General features: G+C 38.0%; 1 protein-coding gene across 3 annotated transcripts; it reads left to right on the top strand.

The window, feature by feature from the left end:
* Positions 1-2007: 2007 nt before the first annotated feature.
* On the top strand, positions 2008-22742 carry LOC141767617 (complement factor H-like). Of its 3 annotated transcripts, XM_074635098.1 has the most exons (24): positions 2008-2210; positions 2309-2491; positions 2785-2890; positions 3072-3148; positions 3352-3534; positions 4355-4537; positions 4636-4830; positions 4927-5106; positions 5745-5912; positions 6507-6674; positions 7087-7245; positions 7675-7854; positions 7949-8137; positions 8695-8889; positions 10838-11020; positions 11120-11314; positions 12596-12754; positions 16994-17099; positions 18427-18503; positions 19329-19520; positions 19701-19889; positions 20545-20730; positions 21095-21277; positions 22406-22742. In XM_074635098.1, exons 1-24 carry the CDS (start codon positions 2141-2143, stop codon positions 22597-22599), a joined length of 3900 nt encoding a protein of 1299 aa, XP_074491199.1. In that variant the 5' UTR covers positions 2008-2140; the 3' UTR covers positions 22600-22742. The 3 variants fall into 3 exon arrangements, with proteins under 3 accessions (XP_074491199.1, XP_074491201.1, XP_074491200.1); XM_074635099.1 differs by lacking the exons at positions 8695-8889; positions 10838-11020 and having other exon boundaries at positions 2009-2210; XM_074635100.1 differs by lacking the exons at positions 8695-8889; positions 10838-11020; positions 11120-11314.
* The last annotated feature ends 1899 nt before the right edge of the window (positions 22743-24641 follow it).

Here is a 24641-nt window from a genome sequence, read left to right as displayed (position 1 = left end):
TTAAGAGAGTCTGAGCCGGAGATACAGATACAGGAAGTCGGCTCCAGTCTTGAGCGGAGCACAGAGCGAAGGAGTTGTAGCCTCATAGCATTTATTCACCGACAAATAAACTGTACACACTGTCTCACACTGACCCTCGTAAAAATGTGATTTAGGGGCATCCTTGAGGCCTACAGGTTTAAGACGCTGAATTGCCACGTCACTGGTACAAGAAGACATCTTTGTTGCATTGCTTCTTCCATGTCTCTGCCCTCTATCAGCTCTATACTGTATACCATCTAATAAAGGAAAACATGCATAATGAAAACATATTTAAATGAAATTGAAAACAGATTATATGCCATCATGGGACACTAAAACTAAAAAACTTGTTGGGACAATTCATAATATTTTGTCATGATATTCTTCATATATAAAGATAGTGTGATGGAATAATTGATACACAAGTTAACTTTGGAAGGAAGAGGTACGGAGCTGATGATGTCTTACAAAAGAAGGTTTATTGAAGCTTGATCAAGGAGAATTGTCAGATCTCCACAATAGATGCTCTCTGCGTGAAGGCCTCACAACTCTGTCCTTCCTCCCCGGTGCTCAGTGTCTTACCCCTTATCATGTTTTGACTTACTCCGTTCCTCCGGCATCTCTGACCCTGGTTGCCCTAGCGACTGGCTCTACGGTCTCCACTACAGGCACAGCTGTACAGATAACGGTGGCTCCTCTAGACAGGACTCCAACCCAATAATGTCAACAGAGGGACACTCTGACAAACACTCTGACCTTTCTACCAATAAGAGAGGAATTGATGGAAAATTCCATCACAGATAGCAAATGTCTGCACACAAAATATCAAGTATCTTTTGTATAAACTACAAGCCCTCCAAAACCCACATCAGTCAAACATTTCTCCACATCTCTCTCTTTCTCTCTCTTTCTGCTTTCCCAGGAATGGAGGAGGAGGGTAGTTTACAAAGAAACACAGCTTTCGCAATCCTCAAACAGCCAGCAGAAACGGCTCAGAAACAATGTAATGTAATACTTGGACATACGGGAAATGCAAATCATTTACTCATGAAGCAGATTTCTGGTGGTAAAATGTAGAACACGGGAATAACTGTCAGCTGAAAACCTATTTCTGCCTTTGAATATTGAATATCATAATAGCTTATTATCACAAATTGGTGACAAACATTCTGAGGCACGAGGTTGTGCAATATAAGTGTTTCCATTGGCACAGACACACACTTAACTTTTTTTCAGAACATGTCGTATGAATAACACATTGAGAAATTAAGGCAAATCCTGCATTGCTCAACAGCTACATTTTGTTTTAATAGTTTCCAAACTAAGGTCAGGAACAGAATTATTTGTTCACCGGCCGTTTGGCAGCTTTTTCCACCTTTTTTACAAGGCCATCAAAAAACAAACATTTGTATAAACTGTGTCTAAGGGTAGACTTAACTGTGAAATCTAAGCACATCAAACAAACATCTGGTTAGTTTTTTAAATAATCATACTTTTGATCCAGTTTTGAACTGGATATCTGCTTTGCTTATTTTGTTATTTCATATTTACTCTAGATGAGAATAGTCCGTGCCAACTTCTTGATATCCAACGCATTTGTTTGTTCTATTGATTGCTGCAAATGAATACCGGGAAGGAGAAAAAACAAACAAACACTTTTTTTGTTTTGTCACTGAATGATAAACACAGCAAAGCCTGACCACACAGGGGAAAGAAACCAGTGAAACAATAATTGCATTGTATTGTAAAAAAAAGAAAATCTAAAAAAGCTTTCACAAAAAGTAGACTAGAATCTGTGAGGTTGTTATTTTTGCTTTCCATGATGCATTGAGCTTATTCTACAGTATAAATCTCAGTCATATCACACATCCTGGTGTTTTTATGGTTTTGTTGAGGATCCAGTGTGTCACATGAGGTGTTTTGTGTATGTGGTCACTTCCTTTTACTTTTTTTGCTGTCCCCTGTGAGCCTGAGATTGTATTTGGAGGCTGGAACAGACTTGCGTAATTCATTGAGCAATCTCTTTTTGCCAGTGAAATCCACAGCTCTCTCCGTGTATAATAGTGTTCCAGTCTCCAGCTTCTACTTCTGTTTGGCGGTTCAGGGTAATGAAGATAAAATGCACGTAATAACCCGAATCGGTGTCCTATTTTTGTGGATGCATATGCTGACCTTGGTGAAAAGTCAAGGTAAGATTTGCACGGTCCTTTTTATCTATTTAATTTATTGTTTGATGTTTTGTTGTTGTGGGTAAGCAACTTACATCTGTTTTTTTGCTGTCCCACAGACTGTACACTTCGACAGTTTCTAAATGGCAACCTGTTTGATTCAAATTTTGACACAACTGATCTGGAGGCCAGCTACCCTGGTGGAAAACAAGTAAGAGTGAGCTGCAATGTTGGCTATAGTGGCTTTTTCAAACTGCTCTGCATTGAGGGAAAATGGCAGTCTAGAGGCACCCCATGTCAACGTGAGTTACAATCTTTTACTGTTTAGAAATAAATATTCTTCTGTTAGGAATGCATAGGCTACTATACTATATGTACTTGTGTTTTTCATGTAATGCTGTATCAGTATTATATTCTGTAAATGGACGTAGAGTTTTGGTTTGAATGAGTGGACAATGCCAAAGCAGGCTCAACCTTATTGTAGTATTATTGTTGGATTTATTTTATTCTATGCCTATATAGTATTGCCTCATCACTGCAATTTGGGCCTTAACAACATACTTACCCACATTCTCTCTCATTATTATGTTTTAAGCAAGATCATGTGGTCATCCGGGAGATGCCCAGTTTGCCGATTTTCAACTGGAAAAGGGAGACGATTTTGTCTTTGGGTCACAAGTGTTATATACCTGCCAAAAAGGGTATGAACATATTTATAAACACAAATATATACTGTTGTTTTTAATTTAATCTTTGTTCTTTGTACATATTTTACTGTATCCCTGTAGTAGGCTAAACACTGCAAAAACAAGGAGTACAACTTATATTTGGCTCTTAATAAGGCATTTCCATTGTCCATGTTTTACATAATATTTGTTTCAGTTATCAAATGGTCAGTCGCATAAACTACCGGCGTTGCATGGCTGAAGGCTGGGATGGTGTGGTTCCTGTCTGTGAAGGTAAGAGGATAAAGGATAAAGGATCTTATTCATCCGGTATGTGACACACAAGGGAAATGTCACTCTATGGTTATTTCCGTGTCATCTCTTGGAAACATTGAAAAAAAACTTTATTGCTTACCTGGTTATAGGTCGATTACATTTGAAAGTTGTTTTTTTTTGTTCGTGTGATTTATTAATTTATTTATTTTTTTCACATCCAGCCCAACAGTGCTCAGTGATTCTTGTGGGCGATAATGTCCAGGTGAATGGGGACCCAGAGGAAGCAACCTATGGCAATGTAGTTCGATTCAGCTGCAAGTCCAACACTGAAATCCTGATTGGGTCGCCAGAGATGTACTGTGATGAAAATGGAGAGTGGAGTGGCCAACCTCCAAAGTGCGACGGTAAAGCAGGCTGTCTAGAATGGAAACAGGAAGCACGATGAAGTCTTCCTTTTTAGAAAAAATAGAGGGAAAGGGGAAGACAGAAACGCATACACACATGTATATAACATTTCGCTTTGTGTGGCGGTATCGAACACCGGTGGCCATGACAAAGCCTCATTATTTGATGCCCTGGGAATGAGAACAGGCTGGGCGATATCAGGCTAAAATGTGAGACCTCCAACCCCAAATACTGGGTACAGGGAAAATAATGATCAGCAGCTCAAACTAAAGTGATAATAGACCTGATGAGGCAGATTTGGAGATTAAACATAGTTTGACATCTTGGGATATAGACTTATTCACTGTCTTACCGAGAGTTAGAGTAGATGTAGTCTCACAGAGCCAGACGTATCTTCGCAGCACTGTGTCAGCGCTTAAGAAAGGTCTGGCTCCACACATTATCAATCTGGTAAAGGGGGAATAAAACACTCTGGCTTGTTTGTATTTCTTTAAACCAATCACAATCGTCTTTGGCGGCGCTAAACCCAGGATGCAGCGACGGTGTCCATGCAAAATAGAGGAGGGGAATGCCGGCTTAAATAGGCAGCCAATGGCAGGCTTATACCCACAGCCTAAATCCGGTGAGTCAGAGAGAGTAGATGAGTTGTCTGTCCGAAGTTGAGGTCATCGTGAGGTTGTAATTCATAGTTATTACCTCTGAATGTTTAAAATAGGCACATCATTTTACTCTCAAATCAGGTCAATCAGTGGTTACAGTTAATTTACCTTGAATATGTAAAACGTTTTATTCATGCTTGTGTGCTTTTTTTTTCAACAGCAATCAAATGTACAGTACCCATGATTGAAAATGGTGAGGTGCCCGGAGATATCCAAGCGTACCATGAACATGATGTCCTGCACTTTAGCTGTAATCCTGGATATAAACGCGTTGAAGCCAGACTTTCAAAATGCACAAAACGAGGACAAAGAGCAGAGTGGAGCCCCACACCTTTGTGTGAATGTAAGTATATACTGATTAATGCAATTTATTAGTTATATCGCACTGACTAGTGAAATTGGTGCTGACAGATAATGTGCTTAATTTCCCAACAAATGCAGTAATAACATGTAAACTGCTACTGCCGCCACTGGGAGGAACCAGGTATGAACGTACTTCCAGCAGTGTGTTTTCACCTGGTGACACAGTGAGAGTCATTTGTGGAGAGAAGCACTCGATCGTTAACCCACAGGACACCTCAGCAGTAACTACATGCAAAGCGGACGGACAGTGGACTATCGAACCAGTATGCTCAGGTATAAAACTACATGGGCTTTACTGTGTTTGTATGGTTCATTAACCTGTGATGATAATGATTATCAATCTTATCATACGTCTTTCTCTTATTCTAGAGGTTAGGTGCAGCAATGAAAGACCTCAATCTGTGCATTCCTGGGATGTCCGTTCAAGGGACCGAATAACATTGGGTGAGACTAAAAGATATTGGTGTAAGACAGGCTACAAGAGGACAGGTGGTGCCAACCGGGCCACATGCTCCAGAGATGGATGGAAACCAGATCCACTTTGTCAAGGTATTGTAAAGTTAACCTTCTATTTAAGTGATTACTGTTAATTTTGCATCTATATTTGCTAAAACAAAAAAGGAGCTTTTGGTCCAGTTAGGATCGGTAATGTTTTACTGGAATGGCTGTTTTCCACCAAACGTCCCAGGAAGTAAGAGCCTCTATACTCTTGAATTAAATTAGTAACGAAAAGTCACTTAATCATACTATTAATCTGCCCTGGTCCCAGTTTATGGTGCTCTTTGCAATATTGGCCTTTTTTCTGAGAAAATCAAGTAATGCTGCCTTGTAGACCGAAAAACAAACAAAAAATATCTGCAAATAATGCGTATAACATTGCCTGATACTCCACGCCACATTCACCCTCCATATACACCTCTCACCCCACAACATAAATACAGAAATAACTGTTGATCACATTAAAAAAGAAGCAACATCAGGTGCCATATTTATCTAGCTTCTCAACTGTCTTGGCTTGTCTTATATTTACATAACATACATCAAATTTGAAATTTTTACATTTTTGCCACTTGAGGTGAAATATCTGATTATTTTACTTGTTGATGTGCCAACTCTGATATGAAAAAAAGAATGTGGTTTGTGGTGTATTGAACTGCATTTAATTTGTTTTGGTTTTTTTTTTCCAGAGATAACATGCAAGACTCAATATTACGAGAATGCAGACATTGATGGAATTGATCAGCAGGAATACAGGTACAATGCCGGGGTCGAGTACGTCTGCAACGCTGGTTATGAGGGCCGTTTTACTCTAACCTGTCGGGAAACAGGTTGGATTGGGTCTTCAGGATGTAGAAGTAAGGAAATCCTTTTTGTTATCTTCCATGCTTACACCTCAATGAAATTGTTGTTTAACAGATTAGAAATGAATCACTGTGAGTAAAACCCACAAATAATCTGTGATTTTGGGGCAACGAAGTATAAAATGTGGAGGTTAGTGGTTTGTAAGCATCTGTCACCTGTTCTTTTTCTAACCAGTTTTCTTGAGGATGTGTCTTATTTTATCATTCTAATATTGCAGAATGTTAAACAGATTTTTAATTTAATTTAAAACTTATATTAATCTGTTTTAAATGCACAAGTAGTTAGCACTCATTAACCTTGACGACTTGATAAGAGTAGTGGGGACAGCAGCCCCATATCTCATTTCCATCTATTTTTGTCTCGCAGAAATAGCTTTCCTTTTTTCATTCTTGAAGCTTATACATGTTTATATTGTGAGAGTTTTGTTAAATGTTCTATAATGTGCTCATTCGAGACGAGGGGAGGTACCTTGCTTCCTTGGGGACAAGCCTTTTTATATGAAATTGTTTGTTTTAAAAGATTTAAATTTCACCAGAACACCTGGAGGGTGTGTGAAGTACTTCATCATTGTGTTTCATTTGTTTCAGGGAGACAGTGTAAAAAACTGCACATCGACAATGCACAAATTCTCGGACATGAAAAGGGAACTTACATGTACGATGAGAACGCCCAATATGCATGCAAGAACAACGATGGAAGACGTTTCACTATCACCTGTGGGCAAAGTGGCTGGACTGGGATTCAGAACTGTTCAGGTAAGAACAGAAAAGTACAACAAATAGTAAATATCAATAAATGCATTATGAGATTGATCACCCAGTTTAATCAGATTAAAGATGTGTATTGTTGAACAGATTCTACTTTATGCTCTGTCCCTCCCTCCCATGAAGACAGACATGAAGTGTGCTGCTCATGAAGCAGCCATCAAGATATACAATAGTTTTCTCTCTTGTTTTAACAGACTTTCTAGTAGCATTGTGAGGCTGTATTTTAGCACAGCAGTGCTTTGAGCTAAATGCTAATGCCAGCATGCTAATATACTCAAAATGACAACATGCTGATGTATAGCAGGTATAATGTTTACCATGCATGTAAGCATGCTAACATTCACTATTCATCAATTGATGCTTTCTGAATATAACTTCTTTCTTTGTTTTTCATTGACAGCATGTCTGGACCCTGATATTCCACATGGATTTGCAGTTCGCCCACACAATGACACACTGTACTACGCCTGCAAAGAAGGTTATAAGCTTTCCACCAAAGGCTGGTGGGCTAAGGCCAAATGTAACGACGGCAAGTGGTCTGCACTTGAAGAATGCATCGGTAATTCATCTTTAATGCTCTACAGGTCTAGCTGTAACCAGCATGAAACAAACCAAATAATCGACTTAAAGCTGTAGATCATTTTAAGTAGAAAATTATATAAGGTTTTGGAATTTGAAAGGTTTATTTCCTGAGGAGATAAACAATATTTTCTGAAAGAGAGGTGAAACCCATACACTCCCACGCTATGCATTGGCAGTGAACGCATCTCGCCCCATTCCTCATAGAAAGCAAAATCTCATATAACTGCAGCCACAGCATATTTTAATAGGCTATTTGTTAGCTTAAATTTGTTTATTATTATTATATATATTATTATAATTTTTTTGATGCAGGCTAATTTTGAAAATAGAAATGTATCTATTGCTAATATCACATTTGTTAGCAACAATATACAGACCTAATTGTTTGTGATCATATCCACTCTAGAGAATAGAAGGTGTGGAGAAATTCCTGTGATTCCTAATGGCAGAGTGACACCTTCACGTTGGCAAGGTGAAAGCGCCGGGATTACTTGTCACGAAGGATACGACGCTCAGGTTGACACCTTAACTTGTCGTGGGGGAAAATGGCATTCAAATGGATTTTCACCCAAAACAATCTGCACACGTGAGTCATCTTAAGTCTTATTTTATCAGCTGTAGGAAGGCCTATTTATAACAAGATTGCAAGGCGTACTCATACATGTTTTCATCTCTTGCAGCCACTGCCAATCCCTGCAACCCCCCATCTAAAGTTGAGAATGCTGTTGTTGTGACTCCTTATCAGAAGGAATACTTGTCTGGCTCTGCAGTAGCTTATCAGTGCCGTGATAAGCATACTACAATGGATGGTGAAGATACGATTCTATGCCAAAATGGGACATGGGAAATGAAGGAAATTAAGTGCACACGTACGTACAAAAAAAAGCATTTCGCAAAGTCGCACACAGAAGGTTTTAAGAAGATTCAAGTTTTAGTGTTAATGTTATATAGCCTGCTGACTTTTAATGATTCTGAATGTCTTTATGAATGTAAAGAAAAAAATGGCATTTAAGTTTGCCAGTTATTTGTTCAGTGGTTCAGTGCCCTTTGAGCTTTGCGTTCAAGCTATTCTTCAGATCTCTGTCATGTTGTACTGTGTGTCTGTGTCAACCAGGGTAAAGGGAACTTACTGGTATTACGAAATCTGTTAGAATTTAAAATACGCTATGAAAAAGGCCGTGTTGACTCCCGGTTGAGCTTAAAACAGCTTAGCCTGAATTTGTTGTTTTTACAACTTTAATTCATTAAGTAGAAGTACATGTGAGGCAGAATATGTACTGATTTTAGCTTCCAGATTGCAATTTGTCTGTCAAAATATGTATAAGTAATAGGTTCATACAAAACACATGTTTAACTCTATTTCAGCAAATTACATTTCTAAAATTGGTGCTGACAGATAATGTGCTTAATTTCCCAACAAATGCAGTAATAACATGTAAACTGCTACTGCCGCCACCGGAAGGAACCAGGTATGTTCGTCCTTCCAGCAGTGTGTTTTCACCTGGTGACACAGTGAGAGTCATTTGTGGAGAGAAGCACTGGATTGTTAACCAACAGCACACCTCAGCAGTAACTACATGCAAAGCGGACGGAAAGTGGACTGTCGAACCAGTATGCTCAGGTATAAAACTACATGGGCTTTACTGTGTTTGTATGGTTCATTAACCTGTGATGATAATGATTATCAATCTTATCATATTATACACAAGTCTTTCAAGTCAAAATATGTATAAGTAATAGGTTCATACACCACACATGTTTAACTTTATTTCAGCAAATTACATTTCTAACACTAAAATGGCTTAAGTGACATGTCTGACAACACAACCCAGTTATTTTTATATACAACTAATTTGCAACAGCAAATATGTTCTGATGATGTAATTCTACACACAATTCTACATTTGTTTTCAACAACTTTTTAATTCAACTAACAAAAAGGCTATCAAGACGCTTAATATATTTTTTTAATAATATTTTTGTCTAGTGTGATATACCCCAGGCTTTTTTGTTATTGTTCCATTTGGCTACTCTCCCCTGTACAGTTAATGTGAATTATGTTTGTTTGTTTAAAAAAAGAAAGGAAGTAGAGATAAGAAGCCAACTATTGTAAAATAACATGACACCTTGGGTTGGTTTTCCTCCTCTCCTACCAAATTTTTTGAGTCACCAGCCGCCACTGCTTCTTACAACATATTTAATTTGTTGTCAGCCAAAATATCCGATCTTGCAAAAGTAACTACAACATTAAAAGAACAGTTTGTAACATTTAGGGGGATCTATTGGCAGAAATGGAATATAATATTAATAAGTATGTTTTCTTTAGTGTATAATCACCTGAAAATAAGAATCTTTGTGGTTTCGTTACCTTAAAATGAGCCGTTCATATCTAAATAAGGAGCGGGTCCTCTTCACGGAGCCGGCCACCATGTTTCTACAGTAGCCCAGAGAAGACAAACCAAACACTGGCTCTAGATAGGGACATTTGCATTTTTACATTAGCCACCGTAGTTCCCCTAAACGCTCGGCACACAGGAGGAGTTTCAATTGGTTGCAATGTGCAACCTCACCACTAGATGCCAACAAATGTGACACTCTGCACTTTTTAATAAACTTTGAATGGTCATGTTAAGGCACTTGCAGCTCTTTGTTAACGTCAGAGGAAGATTGTGGTCTTTGTTTAATACAAACTCACTGCCACTGTAATCCTAGATGAAAGCCTTGTGTTTGTTGGACCCATCCACCTCGCCTCCCACCCACCCAGTGTGTTTCATTTAGCTCTTTTCGCTTCGTGTGGCGGTATCGAACACCGATGGCCATGACAAAGCCTCATTATTTGATGCCCTAGGAATGAGAACGGGCTGGGCGATATCAGGCTAAAATGTGAGACCTCCAACCCAAAATACTCAGTTTGCCTCGGGTGTTATGATGTTTTTGGTTTTCAAATTTGGGTGAAACCTAATTCAAAATACAGTTATGAAGTGAAAACAGGGAAAATAATGATCAGCAGCTCAAACTAAAGTGATAATAGACCTGATAAGGCAGATTTGGAGATTAAACATAGTTTGACATATTGGGATATATACTTATTCACTGTCTTATCGAGAGTTAGAGTAAATGTAGTTTTGCAGAGCCAGACGTGTCTTCACAGCACTGTGTCAGCGCTTAAGAAAGGTCTGGCTCCACACATTATCAATCTGGTATAGGGGGAATAAAACACTCTGGCTAGTTTGTATTTCTTTAAACCAATCACCATCGCCTTGGGCGGCGCTAAGCCCAGGATGCAGCGACGGTGTCCATGCAAAATAGAGGAGGGGAATGCCGGCTTAAATAGGCAGCCAATGGCAGGCTTATACCCACAGTCTACATCCGGTGAGTCAGAGAGAGTAGATGAGGTGTCTGTCCGAAGGTGAGGTCATCGCGAGGTTGTAATTCATATTTATTACCTCTGAATGTTTAAAATAGGCACGTAAGTTTATTCTCAAATCAGGTCAATCAGTGGTTACAGTTCATTTACCTTGAATATGTAAAACGTTTTATTCATGCTTGTGTGCTTTTTTTTTCAACAGCGATCAAATGTACAGTACCCATGATTGAAAATGGTGATGTGCCTGGAGATATCCAAGAGTACCACGAACATGATGTCCTGCACTTTAGCTGTAATCCTGGATATATACCCGTTGAAGCCAGACTTTCAATATGCACAAAACGAGGACAAAGAGCAGAGTGGAGCCCCACACCTTTGTGTGAATGTAAGTATATACTGATTAATGCAATTTATTAGTTATATCACACTGACTAATGAAAATTGGTGCTGACAGATAATGTGCTTAATTTCCCAACAAATGCAGTAATAACATGTAAACTGCTACTGCCGCCACCGAAAGGAACCTGGTATGGTCGTCCTTACAGCAGTGTGTTTTCCCCTGGTGGCACAGTGAGAGTCATTTGTGGAGCGAAGCACTGGATTGTTAACCAAAAGGACACCACAGCAGTAACTACATGCAAAGCGGACGGAAAGTGGACTATCGAACCAGTATGCTCAGGTATAAAACTACATGGGCTTTACTGTGTTTGTATGGTTCATTAACCTGTGATGATAATGATTATCAATCTTATCATATTATACACAAGTCTTTCAAGTCAAAATATGTATAAGTAATAGGTTCATACACCACACATGTTTAACTTTATTTCAGCAAATTACATTTCTAACACTAAAATGGCTTTGGTGACATGTCTGACAACACAACCCAGTTATTTTTATATACAACTAATTTGCAACAGCAAATATGTTGTGATGATGTAATTCTACATGCAGTACATTTGTTTTCAACAACTTTTTAATTCAACTAACAAAAAGGCTATCAAGACGCTTAATATATTTTTTTAATAATATTTTTGTTTAGTGTGATATACCCCTGGCTTTTTTGTTATTGTTCCATTTGGCTACTCTCCCCTGTACAGTTAATGTGAATTATGTTTGTTTGTTTAAAAAAAGAAAGGAAGTAGAGATAAGTAGCCAACTATTGTAAAATAACATGACACCTTGGGTTGGTTTTCCTCTTGTCCTACCAAATGTTTTGAGTCACCAGCCGCCACTGCTTACAACATACTTCATTTGTTGTTAGGCAAAATACCCAATCTTGCAAAAGTAACTACAACATTAAAAGAACAGTTTGTAACATTTAGGGGGATCTATTGGCAGAAATGGAATATAATATTAATAAGTATGTTTTCTTTAGTGTATAATCACCTGAAAATAAGAATCGTTGTGTTTTCGTTAGCTTAGAATGAGCCGTTCATATCTACATAAGGAGCGGGTCCTCTTCACGGAGCCGGCCGCCATGTTTCTACAGTAGCCCAGAGAAGACAAACCAAACACTGGCTCTAGATAGGGACATTTGCATTTTCACATTGGCCACCGTAGTTCCCCTACACGCTCGGCACACAGGAGGAGTTTCAATTGGTTGCAATCTGCAACCCCACCACTAGATGCCAACAGATGTGACACTCTGCACTTTTTAATAAACTTTTAATGGTCATGTTAAGGCACTTGCAGCTCTTTGTTAACGTCAGAGGAAGATTGTGGTCTTTGTTTAATACAAACCCCGGTGTCAAAGTGCAGTGCTTTTTACGCCCTCCATCCACCTCAACCACCTCCCCACAACTCCTGTGTAGTACAAGTAGTGCTTTATTCACTCGAAAAAACAACAACATTACGATAATGTTTGACACCACAATTTAAAAAAAAAAAAAAATTAGTACTATGTTACTTAATCTCTAGGAGACAAGGTTGGATAACAATATATTTATTGTATTTTCAGCATACTGTGACAAGCTCGAAGATGTGACAATGACCTTCACCGCGGACCAAGAAAGATATAAGGATGGGGATGTTATAAAGTATCAATGCATCAGACCTGATGTTGGAGGCAATGCAACATGTCTCGATACTAAGTGGAATAAATCAGAAGAATGTGAAGGTAAGGGGTAGTGTAAGTAAAAGCAGACTTCAATGACTTTCACAAGTCTATCTTGATACGATACTCACAAACCATATGTGGGTTGAAAGAGTTCTGGGTCACTGTAATCACTCCTCTACATGCAGGCCATAATGTGATCCGTTTGAAGTGCAACTACACTGTAAAAGATAGGGAACAAAATCCGCAGTCCTTTCTCTGTGTACAAAATCAGTCTTAAGTTGACGAATATGCACCAAATAACATAATGAGTAACGAAACATGAACAAATAAAATGTGCTTGGGTAACATTATCCTTAACCGAATCATACAAGCAAAGACATACTGTATGTCCTTTGGCAGCTCAGAGTAAAGCGTTTTATTGCAAACACTAGACTGTTTTTATAGAACTGGATGCATGATTTACAACCATTGCATGTTGAGATGTGATGCTGAACACAGAAATTTTCTCCCACAGATTCCACTCACCAGTGATGCTGATATGGTTCGTGGTCCAAAGAAGTCTCAATAAAAATGCTAATTAAAAAGAGAACTTTTCTAGTTTTTTTGGAGAAACAAAGCAGCATTTGCCGTGTGCATTATTCATACTGATGTATCATCTTGATAACTATCCTGATACATTCAATCGTTGGACATTGAATGACTGAATCAAGCATTTGTGTAATAAACAAATCTGAAATTATAAAGCTTTGCCATATTGAATAAAAGATGAGAAAATTACAAAAGCTTTATTTGGTCTTTTTACTTTTTTATTCTGAAAACCAGGCCTACTGTATAATGACTAAATATATGGGGTTTCAAAAAGTTATTATTAGGGACATTTGGAGCATTTAGGATGTGAAATTGTTGTGCCAAGCTGTGTGTTGGTGCAGAATTGTTAATAATTTACAAAACCAATGAATTACAACCAACCAATCAAAGCATAGGAATAAACATACAGTTTCCAAACAAAGTGTCAACAGTGGCTTCAAGTTTTCAAACCTGGGTTTCATCTTGGAAGAAAATATTCTGTGTCAGTTGTCTCTCAGTAATGTGACCCTGTTATGTGAAGTTTGAATACAAGGATAATCTCGTAAATTTCAGTTACCCAGCACTGTTTTTCGTGGAAGGGCATTCATGAAAAAACTTGAAGGTAAAGAAATAGCCTTTATCAAAATATGGATAACCCAAATTAAAGCAACACCCTTTGCCAATATCAAGGTTTTTTTTGGTTGTTTTTTTTTCAAATTCTGGCCAAAGTGTAGCAATAAAGCATAAAAATGCTACTTATTATAGAGTGAAATCTTTTAAATCATGTCCAGAGTGACAAAACAGCATTTTTAGATCAAACACCGCTCACTCCCATTACAGTTGTCAACCTGTAATGATATTGATAATTGGGCCTTTTGAGGAATGTTTTAAGAGAAGGCAGTGACTCAGCAAACGTCTTGATTCTAGGAACTTTTCTGTCAAAGAGTATAGAAGCAAAGAGGCGAAACTCAGGTATGTTTTTGAAAATGGCCAAGATGGCACTGCGCAAGCGCTCCTGCCATTTTGGACCGAAAACGCCAATGAGTCCATTGCCATGAATGTATAAAGAGACGTCTTTTCCTCATCTCTTTAGTTATTTTCCTCAGCATAATGAACGTGTATCAGACCCACGGGACTGCATCGCCCTGCTCGCTCATATGACATATCCGGTTCAGCTGTATGCAACTATAATAATAATGGATATATTGACTGTAATTCATCACTTTTATTATCTTATAACTCACCCATGGGCTGTATGCTGTAAACCTGTACCGTGGTGGATGTATTAACGTCTCTGTTCCCAAACAACTGGCTATCGGCCAGTAGCTAGTAGTGCTAGTAGCATGACATAAACAGAATTTAATGTAGTTGTAGTCTATTTACTAACACGTAGGGTAAAAGCGTAGGTCACAACCTCTTATACATCCATGGTCTGTGGTCTATTGTACATCGATTCTGGAGGTCCTTGACATGAAAAAGACATGCTCTGCTGCTTGGCACTGGTGTTGCAGTGGAATGTATAATTAACTTTTACTTCTTAGCAATATACATTCTTTTTTTGCATATAAGCATATAAATAGTGTTGTGGTTAATTTAATTCTGTTGTAAGTTGACCCAAATGCAGCAAATGAAATAAAGGTGCCATAGAGAAAACAATCAATAAAACAACAGTTTGTAATTTACTCTTTAAAAATGTTTGTAGGACTAATTATTTAACCTGCCCTCTGTAAATTAAAGATAGGGTTGGTAGTGTTTGGATTGCTAGTCCAAATCTCCCATTTAGCACCTTTAAATTAGGTTATGGTAAGAATGGGGGTTTGGATTTAGAATAACAAGTGACAATGACCCATGTTTTGAAGGAACTCAATTCTGAAATTTCCTCAGCAGCATTGCTCATTATGTACTTTTAAGTATGAATCATTATAGTGCAATAGAAAACAGTATTGTTCTCTCAGTACCATTTAATCCCTTCATTGACTTCTTTTAATGATTTTTACAATGGACTTTGTACTGTTGTATCAACACTATTCCCGGCATATTGAATGTGGTAATCAAACTGGACAAACAGTTTCATCATCAGCAAATACTCACAAACATATCAGACACTCAGCTTTAAATTCTGTTTTTATTCAAAGCCGGCTCCAGATAATCATAAATCAGTCTTGTATATGTGCTGTGTTCAAGCAAAACAATTTATATTTGCCTTAACGCTGTTGTGTATTAGATATATTATTGATTTTTGTCATTGTTGTTGATCCTGTCAGGTCAAACTTGATGTGATTTATGATAAATATGTCCTGACATCCATCCCAAAAGTTGATTTATGTTATGTTATCAGAAAGCAGACTCCCTTGCAGCATTTTAAGAATTAATTTGTTATGATACCATAGAAATACATTATGAATATTTATTATTGCACGAAAGATACTATACATGACCTTTTCTGGAGTTTTCAGTATTGCTTAAGTGAACAGTGCATGCTGTGTGTGTTCCCCTGCGTCATGTTGTGTTCATACATCCTTGTGCAATCCCACGGGGCATGCCATGCTGTGACCCTTGGTACTCCCATAAGACTGCAACTGGGGACAAACACACAGAAAGAGAGAGACAGAGTTCGACAACAAAGTTAGCCTCAATTAGAGTCACGTTTGTCACGGCCCAGCTGCTCGTCAAAATGCGATTGTCATTAATCCTTTTCTTTCTCCAACTGTGGGGGAGCATGAAAGTTTCTTTATCACAGAATGGTAAGACAGACTTTTTTTTAAGTAATTGCTTGTTAAAGGAAGAGGGATCTAGTGTATGCGTGCGATGGTTGTCTTACTTACAGTAAGTTTCCAGTATAGTCTCAAAGTTATATTCTTAAACAGTCACATAGCTAAAGATCTTCTGATTCACATGTTGTGATATGACTCTGACTAGCATCTGTAGCACACAACTGTTGAGAAGACATGTCCAATTTCCTCTTTTTTCCCCATGTTGCTGTTTGTTAGCATGTTCAAAGCTCCCAGATGTTCCCCACGCATATGTGTCGGAAGATACCAAGAAAGCTGAGTACCAACAAGGAAACGTGATACATTTCTCTTGTGAAACTGGTTATATATCAGGTCCAACCATCAGATATATATGTAGCCCTTCAAGCGGAGGCTGGTTGGCAGTCCGTCAGGGATACTGCTACTGTGAGTTAAATGTCTGCTCGACTCTTTATTTTGTTGCAACTTGGGTGACTGCACTAATCAGGTTGTGAATATGAATCCTTTTATAAGCTGGAATTCATTATATTTTCAAAAGATCTATACTGCTATTTTCCAAATGTCCTGAGTAGTTTGACGGATTATTGACACGATTGTAATTGTATACAATTAATTGTCCATATTTAGAGATGATAGTAACATGCTAACTTTTGCAAATATCTGAATAACTTTTCATTGCACTTTTCAAAAGTAACTGTAATTAATCAGATGGTACTGAGAGAGTTGGGAAAAAAACAATTTCTAGTAACTAGACATCAATATGCTTCTTCAAAGCAACAAACTAATATCATGGCTGCTGCTGCACAATGTAATTTTTTTATCAAAAGAACAAAACTGAAACAAAAACTGTCACTGTCAGGTTGTTAGCACTTTCAACTAAAATCCAACAAAGAAGACTTAAAAAATAAAGCTCAAAAGAGGGGTGTTTAACACTTTATTTAGAAACTGGTTGATGAATAATCTCTTTTTCTCTTGTTTCCAGTAAAGCCATGTCAGCTTCCTGATGATACTCCCAATGGCTATTACCAAATTATCCACGGTGAAGAATTTGTTTTTGGAACAACAATCCAATACTTTTGTAATGAAGGGTATGTGCATCTAGAATGATTCATAAAAGCTAGATATACAGCTACAGTTGCTAACTATAATAAAAATAACTTTTTGTCATATTTGCTCAGTCACTATATCCTGATAGTATATAATCTGTGAAAAAAAATCAGGTTCCCCTGCTTCCTTTTAGTGATCCTAATTTGCAAGACTCCACCGTGCCCGAAGAAAAACAACCAATCGGAGCTGAAGAGTCTGTAACGCTGTGATGTTGATGATGGATCAAACGGTCAAACTAGGCAGTGCTGATCAACTATGAATCAAGATTCTGTTTCTGTAATGCCTATGTTTTCAGAAACATATTTCAGTATACGGTTTAGCTGTAAAATGATAAAGTTTGCTCCGGCTGGTGGGTGGTGCTTGGTTTTGGCTCAACTGTTTTCCAACATGGCAGCCTGGTCACAAATTTTCTAATTTTTTACAGCTAAACAGTAGACTAAAATGCATATCTGAAAACATTTGAGGCGGGAAATAGGCATTACAGCAACAGAATCTTGATTCATTTTGGATCAGCACTGCCTAGTTTGATTTGATCAGAATTCATGAGCAGTGATTGACACTGCATTAACCCCCAATTAGCAAAAACTTGGAAAAATTCTCGTGAGATTCGCTGCCCGACGATTTATCCTAACCTTAACCATTTGTTGTCAATGTCTAAAGCTGGGCAGACACTGTACGATTTTAGCCCGTTTCTGGCCCGAATTTTGAGCCGCACAACTCATTTTGGAGTTGGTCCGAGTTGTAACTTCATCGGGCGTTGTTTGATTTGCAGTGCACAGGGGGGAATGAGGACAAATGAACTCTTCCCGACCGGCCGTTCGACAGTTGGATGAACTTCTGACATGTCTGACACCTTTTTTTAGACGTTTCAGCAGACAGGATGGCACAGATGATGAAGGCTGCACGCTTCTGCCTTGTTAGCATTATTACCCGTACAGACCTCTGCTAGCACACAAACTTTACCTGCCTAGGAACTTTGAAACAAATCTATTGACAACTGTCAACAGCCAGGATGGTGCACAGCGGCCGACAGGCCATGTTTTTTTTTGTTGTGAGCAATCAGGTCTTGGCTGATGATCTGAGTTTTGGCTTTACAGAATAAAATCGTACATTGTATGCCCAGCTTAACTTTAACCATCTCACAAGAGTTTTGCAAATTTTGGGGTACCGTCTAGACTCAACCCTAAACAGAGGCAGAGGAACCTGATTTTTTTCACAGATTATCTGTCATGTATTTCTCCCCTTGGTAATTTATCTGATGGTGTTTTCATCTCATAATGGAAAACGTTATTGTGCTGTTCATTGCAGGTATCAAATGGTGAGTAGGGATGACACCAGGACTTGTTTGCTGGACAAATGGACCAATCACGTGCCAATATGTGATCGTAAGTCTTTAGTAACAACACAGCAGCAAGTTCTGTCAATTACTAGATTAGAAACTCTCCCGGTTAAATCATTGGAGCAAAAGATGATTGCATTACAAAATATCTGGTTCTTTGATGGAAAGTCAAAGGTACAACCCTCTGTAAATAAAAACTTCGAGGTAGAGGTTAACTACGACTGTTTGCATCCGTAGCGTACGTAGCGTTAATACGTTAATGTGTTTGTAACGTAGCCTACTTAACTACAAAAAAACATACATATTTTAAAACAAACCACGATCTTTTCCTAAACCTAACAATGTAGTTTTGTTACCTAAACCTAACCAAGTTGTTTCCTCCTGTGAAAACGAAAATTTATTTTGAAAAAGACAGTGTTTGTATGTAACGAGTGGAAAACTGACGCGTGCAAAACTGATGCTAGAAAGGTACATAGTTTGACGCATAGGGCCACTGACCAAGCTGCCGTATTTGACGAGTTGGGGGTGAGAATGTTTTGCATGGGTAATGTAGTATTTAAACTGGTCAAACATATCAAAATGACAAACATGATTCCTCAAAAACAAAGCTGAAATAATTCAAATTAATGGTCATAACAAATCTCTAGGGTCATTACATTATCTATGAGAATCCTGTGTTTCTGTTGAATAACAATGAGGATATCATTAAAAGTGAATGTGGAAAAACACACCCTCCTCCCACTTGGTAACTCTATGGGGAGGCTCTGCTATGTTCAAATCCCACTGTAGGAGTTTGGCTGATAAAATATGCTTATTCATACATCAAATTCTTTCCCTACTCAGCGTTTTTTGACTGATTGTGTTTACTCAGCTTTGAGCTGCGACCCCCCGCCTGCAGATGGAGGGGTTACAGTAGAAGGTTTACCAGAAAATGCCGGTCCTATACTTCCTGACCGCTTCCTCACATTCAGCTGTGATGGCCCTGGGAAATATCTGAATGGCAGTTCAGTGCTAATATGTGGTAAAGATGGACAGTGGGATAATCCATTCCCCTCTTGTGAAGGTAAAAAAAATAATAATACTTGTACACGATAATTCTGTGAGTTTTTAAATTGTAGAGCATGTTACAGTACAATACACTAAAATGAGTGAATACATACATAACCCTAACCAAGTGGGACATAAACCCTTGTCCACTGACCCTCAGTTTTTCATTTGATAATATCTGTTTTATTCTTTCCAGACATCATTTGTGAACTTGACGTGATGCAGCATCATCTCAATGTAGATGGACTACCACCAAAAAATGAAACAATGAAGATTGGACATAAATTACAGTTTCACTGCGACGATCAATTTACATTGGAGGGGTCCGCAGAAATAGAATGTTTACAAACTGGGAAGTGGAATGACGCCTTTCCAACTTGCTCTGGTAAGTTCACTTTCATTGGAGGTTAAACACATTTATGTTGATGGTACCCACCTTTTTATTTGCATATTTGAGTTTACCCATCTTTTTTGAGAGACACACAGGAAAAGGATGTTGACATATGAGATACGTCCAAGGTCACATTAGCCGTGTTTCCACTGCATGGTACGGCTCTGCTTGACTCGGCTCACTTTTGGTACCAGGTCCTATTCTCTATGCCGTGTTTCCTCTACAGATAGTACCCCATTTAGTGTAGGCGGGATAATCATCATCTTCAACGGGACACTCGCTGAATCATTTCAACAGCAACCCAACAGAGGGACATCTGCGTAGTGTACATAGGTTTCTGGCGTAGTGTGTGGCGTATTTATGCGAGCTGCCATTTTTATAATCTGGGTTGAGTGAATTTAAAAGTTTGGTTGCTATTGATGGTAGCTTGACTATTCCACCGACTCTGATTGTATCTTTGTATAATTCAAATATATAATACCTTTACAAACATTTGCATATATATGTAAAGTTACAAAGATTTGGACATTTAAGACTTACATAAGATTTGTGTTCATGAAATCCAAAAAGTCAGATTTTAAGTCTAATATGCTACTGTGTTTATACTGTGTAAATCTCTTGATTAAAAACTTTCTCTTCTTCAAAACAGACACATGCAAAGTTGCAGGTGTATCACGCAGTGTGCGCCTCAACACACATGTACCACACAATCAACTAAGAAAAGGACAGAAGTTGAGGTTTGGGTGCACCAATTGGAGAGATACTCTTCGAGGGAATGCAGAGGTTGAATGTTTAGCAGGCGGACAGTGGAGTGATCCCTTCCCAACATGTGGAGGTAAACAACCTTGTACCCTGAGATTGCAGTGCACTGTAGGAAACATCTGACAGTTGGGTCATGGATCATCTTTTCCAATCACTTGATCTGCTCGGTTTACCCTGCTACCCTGCCCTCAAATGATTATCTTTGTGCTGCTATTTTTTTCCTTAGTAAATAGTTATTTTAGTGTTTCTTAGTGTTTCATGAAAATGACTCTAACTGGTATTAACATTAAATCAGCCCGAACTTCTGAAAACCTTCATGACTTTTTTTAGTTATTATTATTTATTGATTTATTGCAGAGCTGTTGTATTAGACTGTATTAGTTTTAGCTAGGTGTACCTACTAAACTTGCAAACTTGTGTTTTTTACATTCTTTTAGCTCCTTTGGGTTGTAGGACATCACCACCACCCCTTGCAGATGGAGACACCACGGAAACGCGTCGATTCCAGTACGGACATGGAGAAAGCGTTGAATACGCCTGTCAGAATTTGTACAAAATGGAGGGTGACCCGCACAAAACCTGCCGCAATGGTGAATGGGTTGGAGAGATGAGATGCCTCAGTAAGTTACAATTCCCCTTTATATTTTTCATGTTGCTTTCTGTGAGGATTTTTCATACTTAAACTGATTTTGGTTTCCAGCGTCTATCAGTGTCAACTATCAGTGGTTTGAGCTCGAATATTCCTTCAATCTAATATATCCACTTTTGCAAAGCTTAAACATTAACAACTTTATCCATATTTTTAGAGAGATGATATTTCCCCATTGATCCCAGTAGGGTCACATTAACTATGTTACTCATTAGTAGTTATTTGATTTGTAACATAGTTGACAGTCTCCCCATTTTTACCCATAATTTCAATGGTAGGCCTGGCGTGGCTAAAAACATGTCACTTTCTTTGTCAGGTCAACATTAAATTTCAACATATATTTCAATTAAAATCATACAAGAATTGTAAACCATAACAATGTATGATGCCCATAAACTTCCCAAACACAGCAAAGGGCAGCGTCTCTGCAGATACAGACACTGCCACAGACTTCTAGTGGGTCCTAAGTGATGATTAGGAGGGATTATTTTTGTATGGGTCTATAAATTCTTTACAGAAATGCTGCACAGTATACTATTAAGACAGGAATCTGACCTTTTGACTTGTTTAGCTTAAGCTAAATTCACTCACAGATGTTTCCCTAGCTGTTATAATTTAAAAATAGCCATTTTGACTAACCAACATCTTGATAATAATAATAAATAATAATAATTTTAGATTATTGATTTCAAATTACTTTATATAAAAACACATTAAAGTCTAATCCCTATACCTCTGGACTGTAAATGAATCATCAATTTAAAATAATTTATTTTATTTTGAAATAGGACAAGAAAGGTGAAAGAGCACATTTGTTTTTTAGATTCTGTGTATTCCTCCCACTGCAGATTGTTTAAAAGCAGAGTGCCGCATTTCTTTGGGTCATATGTAGGTTCTTAATCGATCTAACAAGGTAAACTTAAGTAATATAACCTTATCTGTTTCACAGTTTGCTGGCCAGTAATGCTCAATATGGGAAGACATGCTTAGTTTTCACGCTCTAAATATATGTTTTATCCAAGAGCAATAATTATAAATGCAGTATGCTCTGCAGTCATTCCCCATCAATAAAATGCTGTTCATCCGTTATCTCTTGCAGAACCCTGCACTGTGGATCGAGAAGTCATGAACACACATAATATTCAATTCCTTTATGGAACTAATGATAAACTGTATTGTGCCCATGATGATGTAATCCAGTTCAGATGTAAAGGTGGACGAAGACACGTTGGCAGGGTGGGCATGAGTCAGAAGTGTATTGATGGTGTGATGCCCCTGCCCACTTGCCATTAAAGGTTTTTAGTTAACTGGATGTGATAAACATGAGCTGGCTGGACAAACATGACAATGATTAACCAAAGTAAAGAGTTATGTCCTATTCCAGTGTCTATACTTCAGTGCTGTCTGTGGTCACTTTAATAAAACATGTATTATCACTTGGTCTGTTTTCTGCCTCTATATGTATGATGAGAGTAAAGTCAGTGTGTCCCATCTTGATATTTTTGTGTTGATAGGAAGATTCAAGTCCGCTTTTCTGAAAAAAACTGTTCTTCTCTGGAAGAGAAAAAATATAATATCCAAAATATTAATGCAGCACAATAAATTACAAACCTGGGCCCAGTTTCCTGATAATGATTGGTCTTTGAAGTTCAGAGAGTTTTCTATGAACGCTTCTACAAACGCTTTTACATTTCTTGACAAGTTTCTCTAAGCAGCACTTAAGAGCATGCGCATACCATTAAGAACTTCTTAGCGTTGTCCGAGGTGCCGAAGATGATGCTGAATGCACTTTCAAGTAACTTTGCATATTAACTGTAAGCTGTGCTATATATAAAAGTACACAAAATATATATTTTATACTTGGAATTGTTATTTATTTTAATTGTTGTAGCTTAATTTTCAGTAAACAAGACAGCTTTCAGCTTGCTGCCTTTAATAATTCATGTTCTTGGGTCAGTTTCAGAAAGTGTAGAAGTAATCCCTTTTTAACTATATAAAAATGTGATAAACAATGATAAAAGTATTAATCCTATAACCCTGTGTTTATTACTGAAACAGCATACAATCATAATGCTGCTGTATTGACCCCAGTGCTGTAATACTCACACTGGCCGCTGTAACTCACAGCTCTAGTGATGTAATGCAAATGAACTCCAAGTCACCTCGCAGCTGCAAGGGGCCCAACACAAGGAATCTGTCTCTGACATAATGGCTGTCGGGGAGGCACCGCTGGCATCATATGTATGGTATAGGGTGTATGCTGATTAGTAGGATATTTTGACAGAGACCAGTAGATTTTAAGAACACTAAGATATATGATCGTAAAAAGGAGGGATGAGTTCTTTGTTCCAAGTATATAAGGTTATGATGTAAAGCCCGCGGACAGTCGCGTCCGGACCGGCTCGGGTTTTGGTTGTGTTTGTGTCTGCTGATATTAAACACAATAAAAACTCTATTTTCTTGCAACATACTTGTACAGCATCAAGTGATTCATTTGAGTAACCTGTGTTGACTTTCTGACACCATTAAAATTGAACATTGAAGAACATTGAACTGGGATCTCAGCCGTTCCAGGCCCAAGGCTTGAGATTTCCAGACTCAACAAAAGTAAACTTGACCTGCTGCTGGAGGCAAATGTTCCTGTTAAGATCACATTAAACCTATAAGGAAGCAGTTTTTTCAATATGCATGTCATCTATTGTGAATGTCCTTCTGTCTTCATTTCTGTATTATAAACCTATAAGCGTGTTAAGCGTGTAATAAAAAGAAAAGAGAAGAGATGAAACCTGAAAATATACCATCAAGAAAGCCTAATAATACTTCAAAATATGTGTCAGCCAAACAATTTTGGGCCATTTTTATTTATTTTTGGTTTTGGTCTTTTCATGGGATGTGTAATCCCATTTTTTCCCATTTGTAAAAAAAGAAATATAGAAAATCACCAGACTTATCTTTTAAATATTGAAAAAGAACATTTAACCAAAACTACAACCATGTTTCAGTGGCCTAACCCAAACAACATGTAGTACGCCCAACCACCCATCCTGATCTCAATAGGACTTATTTGCAGAACATCTCACTTCCTGAATTGGCCAAAATTTCCTAGTGAGCACAATCTATAGGCCGCAATCGCTAATGCAAGCCAAAAATATTAGGTTATTTACTGTATAACTGTAAATTAATTTAAACAATTTAAACTGTTGGTAGAACATTTGCCTTTACAGCATTTTATAAATTGGTTCACAACCTGGGGTCCGGGGACCAAAGATCACAGGGGGTGCATCAGGATTTGTCTGCTCTAAGGTTGTCAAATTAGATTTTCACATATATCTAAA

The sequence above is a fragment of the Sebastes fasciatus genome, chromosome 5, assembly GCF_043250625.1.
Source record: "Sebastes fasciatus isolate fSebFas1 chromosome 5, fSebFas1.pri, whole genome shotgun sequence".
Lineage (NCBI taxonomy): Eukaryota > Metazoa > Chordata > Actinopteri > Perciformes > Sebastidae > Sebastes > Sebastes fasciatus.
This window is presented reverse-complemented; position numbering and strand designations above follow the sequence as displayed.